Source organism: Lineus longissimus, chromosome 19, assembly GCF_910592395.1.
Source record: "Lineus longissimus chromosome 19, tnLinLong1.2, whole genome shotgun sequence".
Taxonomy (NCBI): domain Eukaryota; kingdom Metazoa; phylum Nemertea; class Pilidiophora; order Heteronemertea; family Lineidae; genus Lineus; species Lineus longissimus.
The window spans coordinates 313,522-330,909 of record NC_088326.1 but is presented as its reverse complement, the minus strand read 5'-3'; the positions used below and the strand labels follow the sequence as shown (position 1 = coordinate 330,909).

General features: G+C 41.1%; 4 protein-coding genes and 1 non-coding gene across 10 annotated transcripts in view; 3 read left to right on the top strand and 2 right to left on the bottom strand.

Moving 5' to 3' along the window:
- The window catches only part of LOC135503344 (major antigen-like), a 33,056-nt gene extending 31,245 nt beyond the window's left edge, over positions 1-1,811 (bottom strand). For 4 of the 5 annotated variants that reach the window (XM_064796894.1, XM_064796889.1, XM_064796893.1 and 1 more), the window contains exon 1: positions 196-265. The gene's annotated coding sequence lies outside the window, so the exon portion shown is untranslated. Of the gene's footprint in view, positions 1-195; positions 266-1,551 lie in introns of those variants that run through there. The other variant, XM_064796890.1, reaches the window with a different exon arrangement.
- A 1,447-nt stretch (positions 1,812-3,258) lies between these two features.
- Positions 3,259-5,870, top strand: LOC135503105 (FK506-binding protein 2-like). The gene is made up of 6 exons (XM_064796443.1): positions 3,259-3,437; positions 3,795-3,857; positions 4,068-4,164; positions 4,462-4,495; positions 4,666-4,736; positions 5,010-5,870. The coding sequence occupies exons 1-6, from the start codon at positions 3,273-3,275 to the stop codon at positions 5,210-5,212; spliced, it is 633 nt and encodes a 210-aa protein (XP_064652513.1). The 5' UTR covers positions 3,259-3,272; the 3' UTR covers positions 5,213-5,870.
- Positions 5,871-6,250: 380 nt separating this feature from the next.
- LOC135503061 (programmed cell death protein 2-like) lies at positions 6,251-9,268 on the bottom strand. Its single transcript, XM_064796347.1, has 7 exons — positions 9,193-9,268; positions 8,869-8,971; positions 8,461-8,621; positions 7,549-8,232; positions 7,203-7,304; positions 6,853-7,004; positions 6,251-6,657 (listed from the first exon to the last, which is right to left on the bottom strand). The coding sequence occupies exons 2-7, from the start codon at positions 8,965-8,967 to the stop codon at positions 6,521-6,523; spliced, it is 1,335 nt and encodes a 444-aa protein (XP_064652417.1). The 5' UTR covers positions 8,968-8,971; positions 9,193-9,268; the 3' UTR covers positions 6,251-6,520.
- A 117-nt stretch (positions 9,269-9,385) lies between these two features.
- On the top strand, positions 9,386-9,457 carry Trnae-uuc (transfer RNA glutamic acid (anticodon UUC)). Its single transcript has one exon. It is a non-coding gene; the product is annotated as a tRNA-Glu (tRNA).
- Positions 9,458-11,037: 1,580 nt separating this feature from the next.
- Positions 11,038-17,388, top strand: LOC135503217 (tetratricopeptide repeat protein 39C-like). 2 transcript variants are annotated; one of them, XM_064796678.1, is made up of 13 exons: positions 11,038-11,341; positions 11,688-11,736; positions 11,993-12,127; positions 12,261-12,784; positions 12,964-13,132; positions 13,220-13,368; positions 13,653-13,705; positions 13,853-13,962; positions 14,242-14,365; positions 14,519-14,721; positions 14,923-14,961; positions 15,360-15,456; positions 15,984-17,388. In XM_064796678.1, coding segments are annotated over exons 1-13 (1,836 nt in total). In that variant the 5' UTR covers positions 11,038-11,159; the 3' UTR covers positions 15,986-17,388. The 2 variants fall into 2 exon arrangements, with proteins under 2 accessions (XP_064652748.1, XP_064652749.1); XM_064796679.1 differs by lacking the exon at positions 15,360-15,456.

Here is a 17,388-nt window from a genome sequence, read left to right as displayed (position 1 = left end):
TGACAACTGGGAAGAACCACTGATATACGAGAATGTCCGAGATCAGAATCGTTTGAGACTCCGCGCGGTGAAACGGTGGCTTAAACATGATTGTGTGGATGGTTCATGACAGGACTGAGAACTGATGCTAGAAAAAGGGCGGAATTGTCTTTTACTGAAACAGATAAAGCTGAAGAGAATAGAAGCCATTCCTACCTTAAAACCTTAACAGTACGTGTCCGAAATGCTAGGTACAATCCATTGAGTTGCTGACATGAGCGATGTAAGCTAGCGACTGAAAGCTAACCGATATGCTTGAATGCTATGTACGCGTGCTGAGGTAATCATGGTACCGCCGTTGCTGGCGATGAACTTCAAAGCAGGATCTTTGTTTAGAATGGTAAGCTGTTGTTATATCAACAGGGGCTCTGGAATAGCCTTTGCTTACCTACCAATATCTTTAACAATCGGCACATACTCGGAGAAGAAAAATGCTACCACATGCTCACATCACAACAAACGTAATGCGAAAACGTACAACGTGAGTAGAAAAGTAGCCTGCTAAACCTCACTAATGTCTGACGTCGATCGGAAACATTTTTCACGCAACTCCCGTCATCTCAGCTCAAACATTTCCGATTTTCCGTCAACGCTTGCATCGGGCTGTGTGAAGTAAAGTAGACATGACCCCGGATGCAATGATTTTGGGTATAATCATGTACAGAATGAGGAGAAAATGAAGATCAAAAGAATAAAAGGACCCGACCGATCGATCATTCAAAGGAAGAAAAACTCATGCCAACGTTGTCACATGCAGTCAGAAAAATCTCCGTCGTGCATAGAATTCCGAGATACTCAACGCGACCCAAAACCTCAAATGCCACCTGGCTGTTAAGAATAAAACTATGTTTCTTTTTTCCCCCGAGGATCCATTTCTTTTCGACCTTGAGCTCCAACTATACCTTGTTGGCGTTAATGAAACAAGAGCGTTCCTGGGGGTTTTATCAACATTTAACACGACCCCTAGTGTGAGAAGCGACACCCTATACCCAATTTACAAAGTTGAAAATGACCCCCCAGTGAAAAGGGAGAGTGACACGAGCACATTCTACCTGTAAGAGTTTGTCTGTTTTGTGTTCAGAGTTACTTGAATTGCAGTTCATGAGATTGCGTAGGAGAATGGTTTCGACAGTTTTAAGTCAGTGCGGATCTGAGAATGCAATCAACCTTAGGCTAATGTTCATTTCAGCGTTCAAGCATTCGTGGATAAAATCAACATATGAAAAGTACCAGTCTGTGGATAATTCGAAAAGATGCCACATATTAGTGGACGTAGAGTGGTCTTATAGTGCACACCATACCTCCGGCAAAAATCGAATAGGGTAATGCCGGAAATATTGATAATGATATGATATGATGATGATGACGACGACGACGATGATGAAATTTAGGAAAATCAGCACCTAGAGACTCGTATCTATATTGTCCCTTTAAGAAATATGAAAACTCCTGGCATGGATTCACAGTTCGCGGCAAGTTGTACTTCGACATCGCATAATATTTCCTACTTACCCGCACTCAGCATCCGGAGATACTGTGAATGAACAAACGTCAAATCCAAGTTATGCCGGCATATTCACAAGCGTCAAACATCTTTTCATAGCAAATTGAATCATAGATGTTGGTTGTACTTCTTTGAAATCCGACCCACGAGAAGCAAAAACGATTCCAATCACAAATAGTTTAAGCCTAGTGTTAATTCGCGTTTGAACATCATTCCCAAGGTCTTAACGATCCTATAACATCATCAATGTGATTTCACTGTTGTGATTTCAAAGGTATTCTGATGATGATTCTCGCTGTTTTTGTAGTAGGAGAGGGGAGGGGTCATCTCATCTGATTCGGGTGAGTACGAGTGACACGATGTGAGAATGTGAACTCTATAACCGTGAACTTGGGGAATGAATGACTACCTTTCTCAATGCTGGAGGCGGACATTCCAACACCAATCAGCCTGTATCAACTGAGAGGAAAAATGAAATTTAGAAACTCGTTGTAATGCTCTTGTTTCTTCTGCAGACCCCCTGCCTCAGTATTGATAAAGATACACCATGATCTCTGCAATATCTCAGAATGCCACTGCCTGTAGGCCTACCTGTTAGTTCGAAGGTTCTCACCACTGATTTACCTGTGTTTGCCAACAACTGCTTTTTCTAAGGAGGGGAGATTTCATATGTTAAAGGGAGCTAGACTATAGGCAGGAGCCAGGTAGGCAAGGTAAAGTTGCACAAAGTCGCCTATAGGGGTCTCACCGGAATGGCAGTGCGTCGAAGCTAGTCAGGAATCGAATATATTGATGAGTACCGGTAATCAAACACAACCAAATTTGTCCTCCCCTTTTCATTATTCCAATTTTTGCTCTAATCCGAACATTTTGATTTCATTGGCGGGTTTCATTCATAACAAGATGGGAGTTACTGACGGTCGGTTCCGAATACTCAGATAATCATTACATGTATAGTAACTAGAAATCAGCAAGATATTGATAATGATATCAATCTCCCGGTCTTCAGCCCGTAATGACGAAAATTACATACACTCGTTGAATTGCATTACGCGACGTTACTATTTATAGCTCACAAGGTCATTTGAATAAGGTATTGATGACGTTTTAGTCACGTGCGATCGGACATCGACACTTATTTCTACGCATTTGAGCTTATTTCAAAGTCCATTATCTTTGACCCTGCATTGTTTTTAGCATGACTGATACCATAGAGTCAGAGTGAGAAATATTCAGAACAATTATGTAGTATTTCCAACACTTGGACATGTGCCAGATTGAATCTAACTGCCCTAGTTTAGTTAGAAAGCCTGAATCCATTACGAAACCGCATGTTTGTCCGACATTGCCTGTAATTAAGCGATGGGGAAATAGAGGGCAGCAGCTGCAGTGACCTCATTATCGCGGAATGCTATTTCTCATAGTCAGTACCGACGTTTGGAGCATGGATTGATATGAGGAATCCTCCAAAATGACGTCATCGTTGGGCTCTCCCAGTTAGTCAATCTTTCTTCCGATAGAGAGCGTCTAAAATTGTTGGACTATTTTGAAGGGGTGATAGCTATTAGATAATGAGTCATTTATTCATCTTGCAATTGTTTTCTCACAATATACCATTATGAATAATTACTACATACATTTCCATTCTCTTAGTATGTAAGATTGGTGCAAGATTTAGTTTTAGCGAAGTTGTATTTTCTTTATACTGAAAGATACCCCATCGTAAACAATGAAACATTCCAACCTTAACAAGACGTGGAGCTTGGGAAATTTTACAAATATGCCTCAAATATCACTCACATCGATGCAACTGTTCATCATTTTTCTAATATGCATATTGTTTGGTACATCACTCAGCAAGAAAAATCAAAAGAACTTGGAAATAATTGTCCAGGTAACTACATGCAGTGAATGAATTTGAGTCGACAAAGCGAATGTAAAAATGCACACTACAGGGTGTTCCGGAAAAAATTGAATACAATCAAAAATGTGCCTGTGTCAAAATGTGATCTAATTCGAGGAGCTGGGAGCGGTGTTGGGCTGTCACAACTCAGTGATTGATCACTACCGATCTTACATATAACTAGTTATTTTGCCTTTGGCTTTGCTGAAACGACTAAAGATTTTCTAAGTCCTGTACTCAACTCTATGATGAGTTTAAATGAGGTGACGTCTTGTTCGTAAGCACCATAGCGGTGCGTTATTGTGGATTGGTTGATTAGAATGAAAGATTGTCTTTTCCTGTTTCCAGCATGAACCTGCTGTTTGTACAGGGAAGGCAGCAAATGGGGACAAGGTGTTTGTACATTATACGGTAAGGGCTCGTCAAAGTCACGAGTAGATATCCTCGCAAACAAATGAATGCTGGGTCACAGTTCATGCTCGTCAAGGTCATATTTAGATATTCTCGCACCAGTCAGGGAAAGCTGTTGTCAAAGGTCACAACCAACCTGCAACAAATAAAAGTCGATGGTCATTTTCTCGTGAAATCGACTCTAGTAATAGTTTCTATATTTGTTTCCAGGGTGTTCTGGAGGCCACTGGTGCTGTGTTTGACTCCTCTAAACAGCAGGGAAGGGAACCCATTTCATTCACATTAGGAAAAAATATGGTAATACAAGGTAAAGTTCCGTGACAGGTGTTTTAGTTCAGTTCACGACTTCTTCTGAACATACAATTTGACTCTGTTTACAAAATACTATCCTTTGGAATGTCTGTATGGCTTCAAGATGTATTACCATGTTCTAATCGGAAAATGAACCTCTTTGCAGAATAAGTTGATGCAAAATCTGAAATTAATATTTTCAAAGACCCAGTACCCCAAATATGCCTACCGTGTTAGTTACTTTGAGACGCCGGATTCCCCCCCTTAGCTCATCCAGTTAGGCCCTATTCAAGGTTTATATTCTACCTTTCAGGTTGGGAACAAGGTATTGTTGGAATGTGTGTAGGGTAAGTGAGGCGTCTGCTTTAAAAAATAACTTTTCAAAAAAATGATGAAAACAATTCTTAAAAGTGAAAGTAAGAACATGACTATTCTGGGAGAAGTAATTTTAAGGATTGGGAGTTATTTTATCAATTAATAATTTTACTGTCAGTAATAGAAATTCTTCTTTTGTCAGGGAAAAAAGAAAATTAATCATTGGTCCAGAGTTGGCGTACGGTAAACAGGGGCGGCCACCTATGATACCGGGTGAGTAAACAGACAAAGACGTGTCTGGTGACGTCTATATTTAGCTATCAGGTGTTTAGCACTAACAAGTGGTTTAACCTTTGTAATTTTATACAGTCCCAGTAATAGGGGTTAGAATTTCATATCCTTGGATTAGGATGAGGATGTGCAAGTTTAAAACCACGATACGTTATGCCTGGACTTCAGCCAGGAGCAGCAAGCAAAAATACATGGGAGTCTGTTACTAGCTTCAAAAGAGAAAGACCATTTTCTAATAGACTTTCTTCTTTTTAGGTGATTCCACTTTAGTGTTTGACACGGAGCTAATCAACGTGGAAAAAAAGCCAATGGGCGAAGGATTCTTCAATTTTATGAAGGTCATGTTCATTCCATTGACGGCAGGATTCATCGTTTATCATCTTTATAGGAAATACTCGCTCGCTCCATCAAAAAAAGAATTGAAAGAGGAGAAAAAGAAGGGGAAGAAGAAGCATTGAGTTACCATGGTTACCTCGGTATATCAAAAATGAATTTTAAGGGAGGTTATAATTTCATCCACCCCAGTAATTGAACAACTCATTTCTTCAACTTTTGAAAAATACATTGAAGGATTTTAAAAAAATCTTAAAGCATGAAGGTTTGCCCTTTGCTTATTTTCTCTACAGTCTCAAAAATGAGTCAAGAATAAAAAAAGACTCATCTTTATGTAATTCTTCATGAAATATATGAACAAGACTTACTCCACTTTACCTTACATTCACATGTCTTGAGATACACGCTCTTATTGTCACATCATTTGGCTTCAGAAATATCCGAATGAAATTATTATCACTGTGAGATTCATTTTCATTTTCTACTCTCAACCATTGTCTGTGATTGTATGATGTTACAAACACTTTTATTTGCCAACATATGATTCTAATGCAGTTCCAAGGCTAAACCTAAACGGCAGTTTTTTTCAAAATGGCAGACTTTGATTCATCTTGTTTTTGAACCAAAATCCATTTTAACCTGTGCAAGTTATGAGCCCATCAGTTCAGGTCAGCTCTCAATGTATTTATAAAACCATTATAGTAACTATAGGTGAAGTTCCATTGTTTTGTGTACTGTTCTGTCAATTTTGACGAATTTCACAATAAAATTTTATGAAGATTATGACATTGTCTGTTGATTTCATTGCATGGACAGATTCAAACATCTTGAAAAAACTAGACCATTAAGCGATCTTCTCGAGTCACTTCTCGTGGAACAAATTGACAGCTTAAACCTGGCTCCTGCCTCGTTTTAGCCATAGACAGGTTCTCTGGAAAATCGGGACCCTTCTGCCTTCGGTAGAACTTCCATTTGACTGTGCAACCAAGACAACTCTTCCTCAAGGAGCTCATCTTGTGTATCTTGGACAACATCTGGGGGTTGCTTTATAGACAAGATACTCCATAGGCTATTATAGTTATTGAACTTTGTATCATAAAGACTGAAGAAAACCAAGAGGAAAGTGATTCGTAAAAGATCTTTTTATTTGTGCATCAACCAGACACAGCATGAATACAAACCATTGCAAATCACTATCAAAATTTTGACAGTATGGCTAATATGTTTCCAAGGATGGCATAACGGTGCAACACATCTCGCAGCCACATTGAACCTACTTTGCGTCATTTGGCATCTGATGTCACTGGGTACAGGGCTGTTGAACTCATATAACATCATCGTTTTGCCCTCGAAGACGGCATGGAAGACAAAGTCCCTCCTAAACTCTAACACCAACCCCTCCCCAGCTTTCCCAACGCTAGTGATAGCGTCCTTCAGCACTTGAACAGATGCTGATCAGGATCAGCCTGTACAATGATCGCCTCCTCTTGCATGCTGTCTCCCTCCTTCCAACAGCTCTGAGGACAAGTGAAGACTAGGATGGTCCCAAACTCCACTGGAGGTGCTGAGTCTGAAAAGTGAAAGGAGAATGAATGGGAATATTTGAACAGTTTAAATGGTTGGTTTGGAACCATTTGTACTATTGTGTGATAAGTCCATGTAATATGCAAAACTGCACAGTTCAACATCTCTTCAAATGCTGTTGACAAACAACAACTAAATGAGTTAACCCTCGAAGATTTTGGCCATTTTGTGGAAATCTTACCTGTGTGCGCTTCTGCCGAATATTTCAGTAAGTTCACCAGCGCAGGCATGAGCTGAAACTCAAATACTCTTTCAGAGCCGCAGGAACATCTCTGGATAGTTTGGGTGGCAGCCATCTTGGATATTGGCAGAGGGTGACCACACCAGGAATACCTAAAATAGATGAGTAATGACGTCATTTACCTTATTTGAACTTTTCAAGGGTGAGATGGGGTGGACAAGAGATACATCATCAACAGCACAGCCTATAATCTGAGCATCTTAGGCGTCTTAGCACTCCTAGATGTGGCGAAATAGTTTTGGAGGCGGGACCTTCTTCATATAGACAGAAAAACCTCGTCTTGCACTCACCGAAGACACTGCTGAGGACACAGGGACACTCTCTTCATAAACTTATGGAAGACATGATCTCCATGGCGTACAGAAGCTTTTTCATACTTCTCACCAGATGCACTGGAAAAAAGAAGTTACACAGCTTTAAGGGGGACTCTAGGAAGGAGCTAGGAGGTCAAACTGATAATCTTCTGATGATGAGAGTGCACAAATAGGGGCATGGGTTGTCACAGTCATGAATAACCAACAAGACTATATTGGAGGTTACAGGCACTGATGTTTCTACTGCCCTTCAATGGGATGCTGCCACCAAGAAGAGGATCAGGAAATGACACTTTAGGACTGGGAATGAAATGAGATATACCTGTCAGACTCATCCAGCATCCTCTCAAAGTCACATCCCTCTCTTCTTGAATAATCATTCATCAGCCGCTGAATATGCTTATCCTCTGTAACGGCAGATTTCGGTTCCTCAAAAGCAGACAGATAAAACGCAACAAGTGATTTCACTTCAGTGTTCTCCCGATGTGGCACTGACGGTGGAAGAGTTGTGACCTCGGCATCGTCGCGCTTCAAAATGTTCCACAGAATACTCTGTTTACACGTCTCCATAGCAACGTCTTCCGGCTGGCAGTGATTTGGGACAATGCCATCCATTGCAGAGCTTTCTAGATCGTCACCAACATTCATCTGTTTGAAATCAATGTCAAGGTCACAACGTTTTGGGTCTGGGTCAGATTTGCTCAGTTCAAAGCCATTGTCTGCACTGTTAGTTACAACAAAGTCATCTTTCAAACTAGATTCACACAGTTCGAGAGTGTCCGATTTTTCCAGCGGGGCTATTTCATCCTCCTCTGTCTCACCCCAATTATCCTCACCAACGTCCCAAATATCTGTATTTGAATCGACAGTTGCCATGGCAACTGTATCAGCAGACTCTCCCCAGTCGTCGGCCGAGTCACACCAGTTGTCTTCGACGTCTCTTTTTGCTGGTTTGCTTTCTGAACGTTGAATCATTGACAGCTTCTGACTTCTAATCACTTTCCAACTGAAAATGGAATGTGAAAAATCCTTAGAATATTAAAGCTCTAGTCATTTTGATCTTTAATAGCTTTTTAGACCATCAGGCTGAGTATATTTCTTGCCACCATGCTACAAATTGAAAAGAACTTCAATCACAAGAGTATCTGAACTCATCATCAGGTGAAGAGAGAAGACAGCCCATGGAGTATCTGAACTCATCATCCAGTGAAGAGAGAAGGCAGCCAGTTCTTACCATCTGTCCTTACTCCAGCAACTAGGAGCTGAGCACGTGAACACATAGATGGTGCGATCGTATCGCGAGTCATCCAATGGGCAGTAGAGTTGTAAGATCAGCAGCATGGGCTTTCCACAAAGAGGGCATGATGGAATAGCAAACTTGTAGTCATAGAAATCCTGCAGAAAAGAGTTATTGATGTAGTCAAGTGGTTTGAGGTAAATCACAAACTGTTACTAAGGGACAGACTGCTTTTACACATCTATTACTATACTATAGCCAAGCAGGTCTTTGGCTCTCACTGAAAAAGACCCCACCTCAAATCCTGCTCTGATTTGATATCTTTTTTGAAATCATTTAAAACCTAACGCAAGTTATCAAGTTGATCAGAAGCATGATTCAAAGCCTTTGTTTCCTGATACTTACCGGCTGGCCACCGATCTTATTGGTGAACGCTGTCACAGATGACACGGTTTCATCCTCACAAGCTACTGGTTGGTCACACACGCCAAGCAGGACTGACATCTTTCTGAAATAAGAAGAAAAGTGATCAAGGCATGATAATTGAAGACAATAGGCAGCGACTGGTGGTTGTGCGTAACCTGCTATTCGACGTCCCAGATCCCGTCGAGACGTTGCGCAACCTCTCTATTTTATTGGTGAAACCTCAGCAGATAAAGAACAGATTCTACGGGTTTTCAACGAAAACTTGCAATTGAAAGGTATCATTTATCTTTGTCATCACATTACCTATAACGTACACCGGTTTCTACTGAAAATAAGATTGGAAACTTAGTGTATTCGAACCTTTTCTGCTCCGAAACGTCCAAATTTTAGCACTTGTGGAGAAGTGATTGCGAAATACGTCATTGATTTTGTGGCGAAGAGCGCTGCCTCGATCGAGTACAATAAGTAATTATTTTTCACGCAAAGACTTCAGCAATCCCATATGGTCTAGTGGTTAGGATTCCTGGCTTTCACCCAGGCGGCCCGGGTTCGATTCCCGGTGTGGGAACGCACATTTTCCTTTTTCTCCTTTTTTCCTTCCGTTATTTTATCAATATATTTTGTCACCATTCTTAAGCATCTATGATACTTGCACTAAGAGATCCTAAGGATTGGACAGAGGTATCAGAGCCGGGCAACGACTATTTGAAATTTTGATGATCATGTCTTCTGAAGCTGACATAACACCCATGAACAACAAACAAGTTAAAATAATGGGGCCGGGCTTACTCCCTTTTGTTTATGGGCAATCCAGACTCTCATTGGGAGTGGGAGAGATACTTGATAGCCAAAAAGGCGACGAAGAACTAACTGAATTTCATATCAACAACATTTATTTCTTCAAATATATTCATCTAAATGCAGTTATAACACAACGAAATAAAAAACATCAGTTTTGCATAAACAACACTATTCTTGTAGTGTAACTTTCACTGTTAATTACTAGTCCGGATGTGCAGGCCTATCTCTTTCTTTCTGGACTTGGACCTAATTTCAATATCCTAGCACCTCAAGATGTTCCCATGGAAATAAGGTATCACTGTTTTATTGGGTCAAGGTGAACTTTGAGGGACAAAACATCTGACGTCCGTAACAAAGCGTCAGGCATCATACCCATAGGAGTTGCCAAGTCCGTCACCTGAAGATGCTGGAATTCAATGTCACATGACCCAAACATTGCGTAAACGGTCTTTTTTTCATACATGGACGCTTCGATGGGTTTGCCTGAGAGTCCCGTCACTGCTCGTAGGAAACGTTCCCGAAGAAATGATCTCGCGCTCTGATTATCTTTGTCGATACCAATTGCTTCATCTTCCATTTTGCACCGTATTCTGAAACAGGAATTTGGCAAAAAAGTAAATGCATGTTGCTTTTTCTACATGCACTCCAAATCCTTTGGTATTGGAACCCCTTTAGATCATCCATATCATGGGGTCTCGAGACCCACAAGTGGTAACGGTTGGTGATGACACACCTGTTGACGTAACAAAAAACTCCATCATGGCACAAAAATTCTCTCTACGTGGATTTCTTCCCTAAACATAGGCATGAAGTCTTCTTTCAAGTGAGGGTCTTATTGATTAAGGTCTTTGATATGAGGTCTTTGATATGAGGTCTTTGATATGAGGTCTTAGATATATGGTCTTTGTATTCAAGACCACTCAGTGCACGTGTACTAAAGACCACACACCATAACCAGTGCATTTGCACCGACAAGTCTGCTTACATTTTCTTGACTATTTACTAAGAGGTTGCGTTCTCGGTTTGTTGATGCGTGAAAACCTCCTTTTTTGCTAAGAATCGGTTGAAATTGTGTCAAAAACGCTAAACTGACTGTGTCATGTACATTACAAGCATACAGCATGAAACTCAAAAGAGCACCTCATGGAAATTCGTCGTTGGTAACTTAGTGTTTATATTGCAAAATAAACTGTATTTCCCTTGATCAATTCCAACAGGATTTCTGGGAATAACTAATGACTTTATCTATGATATTATCATGTCAGAAAAATAACTATTTTATCATAAATTCGAAGTTTTTTAACAGCTCCCAATTTTCGAGCAGACCTCTAACGTGAAGGTCTGGTCACCAACATGGCGGACAGTTGCCCTGATTTTTCATTTTGACACCAAACAAAACGCCCGTTACTCCCTACCCTGATCCCTACTCATGACTTAATCCCGTAGACTGTTAAGGTTAACCCATAGCCATGGCTGAATGCGCAACATTAGATGTTGGGGCCGCTGAGCCTGGCAATGCAACAAATGGAGTGGAGTTTCCTCCTGGTGCAAAACTGTCCTTGCAAGAAGAGTCGGAACTTGCTTCAAAAGGGGTCTACATGCTTCTCAACAATGGCATGGGGGAGGCAACAGAACTCTTCAGAAAATACAAGTGAGTGTTATGAGCATACACCATCATGCAGCATAGTCTGAAAGGGTTTATAAGCTTTGTTTATGACAGTTACCATGGATACTACCAACTCATGTAGGTCGCTGTGACGGCTGCGACAGTTTCCAACACACTCATTCATCCATCAGTATCCAAAGTCTTATTCAATACGATATCAGAATAGCCCGCGTGTGTCGGACTGTTGTGTTAGACTTGCATGGTGATGGTTTAGGCCTTTGCGACTTTGTTTTAGTCTATTGTTAGATAGCACGGCTAGTATTGGTAAGCCACTGTAGGAAGTCTATGAACATGACAGGGCCTCTGACACCCTTTTGTTTCCTCCTTTCAGACACGGCAGTCCCTTGCTCAGTTTTGGAGACAGCTTTGTCACATTTATGGTGAGTATGACAGAAGTATTCAACATGACTTTCCAACTCTGCTCATTGCTGAATGACTCCCCAACTCACATGACTCAACATCTCCTCAAATCTGCTCATTCTCTGATGCAGGGTATCTCATTATTGTACTCGCATCTTTGGTCTCCATGGTAGGCACCTTCGGTACACCCAGGGAGTAGCATCTCTGGTTTCCTGGGCACCTGCCACCACGTCTTTGAGACCCCCATTACCCAAATTTGTTTTCTATCACTTTCAGCGTGGCATCATGACATTTGAGGAGGAGCAGTTATCAGAAGCAAAGAAATCCCTCCAAGAGACAGAAAAGAGATGTGATATTCACAGTGGCTTCTTCCATTCCATGAAGAGTACGTTCTCATTAAAAAAGCCTGAGGTGAGAATCAATCAATCAATCAATCAATCAATCAATCAATCAATCAATCAATCAATCAACCAGCCAATCATTGGACGCCAAAGAGCTAGAAAACCAATTTGGTTGATTCCAATGTTGTTTTGTTCTCCTTCAGAAACCAGTGTTCAGTTTAGAAGAGCGGCTACAACGGACAATCATTGTGGCGGACTGCTTACACTTCCAATCATTCCTCACATTCCTCAACCAAGACGTGCCAAGCTTCATCAAGGGCGGATGGACCATGCGCAAGGCGTGGAAGACCTACGAGAAAACCTATAAAGAGATCAACAAACTTTACGAAAATGCCAAAAAATATGAGAGAATGCGCCACACGAATAGTTCAGGTGCTATGAACGGAAATAATGGAGTCAAAATACAGCGGAACTTTTCACTTCCGGATGCAGAAACCATGGCGAAAATGGAGGAAGAAGCTGACCAGAGTCTTTCCATACAGACGTTAGAACGTCTGCTCGGGTCTGTTAGCTTCGGTTACGGGCTGTTGCTGTTGGTCATGTCGTGTGTGCCGCCAAAAATTCTGAAGATTATAGAGTTTTTGGGATTCGAGGGAGATCGGGAAGCTGGTGTGCAGGCGTTGGAGTTCTCGAGTAACAGTACGGACATGAAGGCTCCCTTTGCTACGTAAGTTTGCTTTTAATAAGTTTCACCGATGAAATAAAGTAGTATGTGTTGGCCTACGTAATTAACTATGCCATCATTAGCCTTTCAACTACAAGCTTATGCAAGTTTAAATTTCAATGACATCATTTGGGACAGCTCCCTTCATGGTGTTTTATTTCATCTCTGCTTTATAATTGCAGGCTAAGCCTCCTTTGGTACCATACCCTCCTGCGGTCTTTCTTCTCCTTAGACGGTGGAAACATCCTGGCAGGAACAGAGGAAGCCAGCGCCCTCCTGGAAAAGAGCGAGGCAAACTTCCCCAACGCTGCTCTCTTTTTGTTCTTCAAGGCGCGTGTGCTTCGACTGAAGGTAAGTTGCTCACTGACAGCATTCAGTTGGTATTTCCTTGTGGCTTGGGTAAAGAACAAACACTGCTATAGTCCTGATTTCTTTTAGAGTGAAGTTGAAGATGCCCTGATGACATACAATATGGCGTTGGAAGCAGCGGCTGACCAGCGAGAGATTCAGCTCATCTGCGTGTACGAGATCGGATGGGGCTGCCTCATGAAGCTGAGTTGGAAGGAAGCTTTGGATTGTTTCCATAGGTAAGAGACAGACAGTGAATGAGTTTTATCAGCGCCTTCCCATCATTATATTGATGTTCAGTATACCAGGAATGTCTTGATGATGTGGACAGGAAGTTAACGATTAGTGCAGTGATCTGCTTTTGAAACTTCTTGACGATTTCTCCATGCTGAGAATTAAGGAAAGAATTATGGCTGTCTGGTCTTCCTAAACTAGCACTGGTAGTTCCAGCCTCTTCAGTTAATAGATCGACTTCCTGGGTTTCAGTTGTCGTGTATTACAGAGAGTGCGTTTATGTTTTCAGGTTGAAAGAAGAGTCCCGTTGGTCAAAGTCTTATTATGCCTACCTCACGGGATGTAAGTACCTTATACCACTCTAGCAAAAAGCTTTGAATGTGACAGGGATTCAAAGTCATAGCTGGAAGATGGAAAAGTTTGTTGTTGGCAGGACTCCTCTTGTCAGCTAGGGGTCTCAAGGTCTAAACTAGTCCGTTGTCTTTCCAGTGTGCCATGGTGCCTTAGGTGATCTCAACGCCGCCCATAATATCTTCAAAGAAGTGCCAGGTCTCGTGAAGAGGAAGAATAATCAAATAGAGGACTTTGTCACAAAGAAGGTGAGATTTCTATCAACGGCTATTCTTTGGGAATGTAGCTTAACTAACGAGGCGACCCAAAGCTATTGACGATGGAGCACCAAATGGTTCTGTCCTCAGTAAGTGGGACCGGGTTAGGTGTTGTTCCTTCCAGTCCTTTACATTGTCCATTGACATTCACTTTGGTCAGCTGCGTGGCGGTCACCCTCATCTGTACCCTGCAAGACGGTATTTGCTAGGGTTCCCTTGGATCTCCATGGATATGGTAGCAAAAATCAGTCTCTCTGCTTTCCCTTTCAGTCTGAGCGACTAAAGAAGTCTCCTCCAAACCAAGACCAGATCGTCATGCTTGGACTTGAGGTCCTTTATCTATGGAATGCTCTGCCAACTTGTACACCAGAATACTTACATGCCATGTTAACAGGTAAGAAGACAATCTCTTCACTTTAGATGAAATTCAAGCTGATGAATTCAGACATGGTCTGTTCTACCAACTGTCCCAACATTGTTTGTTAGTATTCCACCCAGTATTGTTTATATTGACCAGGTAATGGAAGTTTTGTGTCTCTACTTTCAGAGTGTAACAACCTCAAAGACAAGTCATACTTCCACTTGCGAGCGTTGGTGGAGGGCGGCATCCAGAAGCAGTTGGGGAATGAGGAGGCTGCGATCACATTGCTGGAGGAAGCCATCGCCCTCCAGTCTCATCACAAGGACGACGGACATGTGACGCCATTCGCTTGGTTTGAACTTGGTACTCTTTATGCCTCCAATCCCCAGGTGAGTGACTTGCAGGTCATCTGAGCTGAGGAAAATCACAAATATCTTCAAAGTGCTCCGTTATTTTTGCAAGTTATATTGGGAGTACACATAAAACTGGATATAGTTTGTGTGCGTACTGATTTTGGGGCAAAACAACGCTTTTGGGGCATGCTGCATATGATTCCATGATTCAATTTGTCGGTATTTCTTTTATTTCAGACGATGCAGAAGGGGAAGGAATGTCTGACCAGAGCAAAGGTAAACTGACCCCAATATCTAAAACTATAACACGTCGATCAGTAGTTCTAATCATCATGCTTTAGAAATATAATACTTATGCTATAATACATAGAAATATCTAATTCCAATTAACAGTCACATGATAGCTGATACGATCTCAGCAGAACCGAATGTTAGGCATGTTTCGACCAGTTGATTATCAGCAAAAGGTTCATGAGCAGATGGGCCACCTGAACAAAACGATATGCAGTAAAACGGGACTCGGTCTGAAGGGAAGTATCGACAGTAACTTGTGTGGTCAATTTCTGTGTGCATCTCTATTCTTTTATAAAACAGTAGCTTGCAGTGTTAATCCTACCTAATTTACCTGCTTTCATTAACACGCTAACCTCATTCGAAACAACTTGCTTTTCTAGGACTATCCCGAAGGTTTTCCTCTCGAGAACCGTTTAACAATGCGGATTTTGGCAGCCAGTCGACTCCACAAGTTCAATCTTCATACACAGCCTACATGTATGTAATACTTTTAATCCCCCACCTGCAGGGCCTCACATTATCTTTATCTGGCCCTCCCTTTCCTCCTCACAAGTTTAGTTCTTGATAGAGCTTGCTAACTCTTAACTTGTTTGGGAACACTACAGTACTCCTGAGATTTCGGTGGAGGAAAGTTGCTGGCGGCCTAGGCTCTGAGAAGAGCTAAGGGCTGAAGTAAGTTAGTAGGTAGGTATTCCTGAGACCATTATGATGTTGACTGTTGTCCTCCATTAAAGGGTGAAGTGCCTCCTGGTATGTACATGAAGATGGGTCTGTCTCAGAAGAACATGGCAGCTCATGTTCAAGTTGAAGAGACAAAGACGGTTTATATCATGGCTATTGTTTTAGTTGCCAATTTTGTTGTGACATTCGTTTGGTTTCCAAAACGTTGTTGTTATCGTCATCATCATCATAATCATCATCATCATCGACTTCATCCACATCACCATCATCATCATCAAGTTGTGTTGAACTATTATTCCAACCATTTTCTCTGTCCATTCCAGGATAAATACAAAGACTACGACTTTGAAAATCGACTTCACACCCGTCTCCACGCTGCAATAAAACAGATTAAACGTGATGGTGTCTATGGCAAATAGGGAGTTGACAGGTCTTCACCTGGTGAATTATCGTCCTGTCCATGTATCTCAGCATGCATGGTGGGAGACTTAATGTACCATTGAAATGTCAGAGTCAGCAAGGTTTAGAATGATTGATAAAAACGTTCAAAGAAGATTGTGTCCATTCACAATCTCCTGGTGGGCCTTGTTAAACTCTGTTTGACTCTGCAGTCAAGGTTTAGGACGTGAGGGGGGACAACATGCAGGAGCTAGGAGGCTCCTGTAGCTGGATCAACTGTACATTTCTGTCTTTTTTCTGTTTTGTCCTTGGCATATTGTGCATAATTTAGGAAACTGTGATGCAGGGCTACAGATACTATAAAATTTGTGATATTTTTCTCCTATACAATACATGTATGTAGATACTTTCTCCACAGTAACCTAGGCTCTTTCAGGTCTGCTCAAATTTTAATGATATTATCATTATTTGTTTCTATTGACATTTGTTGTTGAAGTCAATCAGGAGGAATTGAGGGTTGCATGTTCACTGCACTAGGAGCTGTCTTTAAGGTACATGGACCAACCCTTGTGTCCTTGGGTAGGTCCCACCTGGCTTTGGTTAATGATCTGGTACCGAGTGGCTCTCATGTAAATCAATTTCCGTCATTAGTTTGTTGTATATATGTACGGTGTTGCAGATTTCACGAAAGATTGATAAATTACAAAATGTCATTCATCCGAGAAAGTAATGAGACAGTCGATGTTCTTTTAGCTGATTATCATCTGGTAGTCGTAGAAAGGTCTATTGAAAAAGAAATTCTTTTACCAACCAATTGAACTGCCTTGTGGCGAACAACACTGAACACTTGATACAACTGACAGCGAAGTGGATCGTTAATTGCTTTGGGATTAAAAGATGGTAATTTGCAATTTGTGATATTTGCCAAACCTCACTATTCACTGAGATATAACTGTTGTCTTGGTTACTGGTAGTTCTTAAAGGTGTCTGTTTTTGTTTTTAAATGATTTTGTGATATGTTAACAATTCATACAAATATTTCTTGTTTAACAGTACAGTTATTAGACTCGAACATTCTTTAGAGGTTAAATGTGTTACTGTAACGTGTGCTGCGTGTAACGTAAAACTATAACTTACGTTTTGGTGTGCAACTCTCTGGTTGTGTGTATATGTTGGAAATTTTTATTTTTATACTATAGATAAGGATGAACTCAAATGTTTATGTACCAATATACATATCAGCAATGTATTCATTTGAATTACTTGAGAGTTCTACACTGCTCAGAGTTTTATGCTAACTTCTGGAAAAGTTTATTAAAATATCTTCAT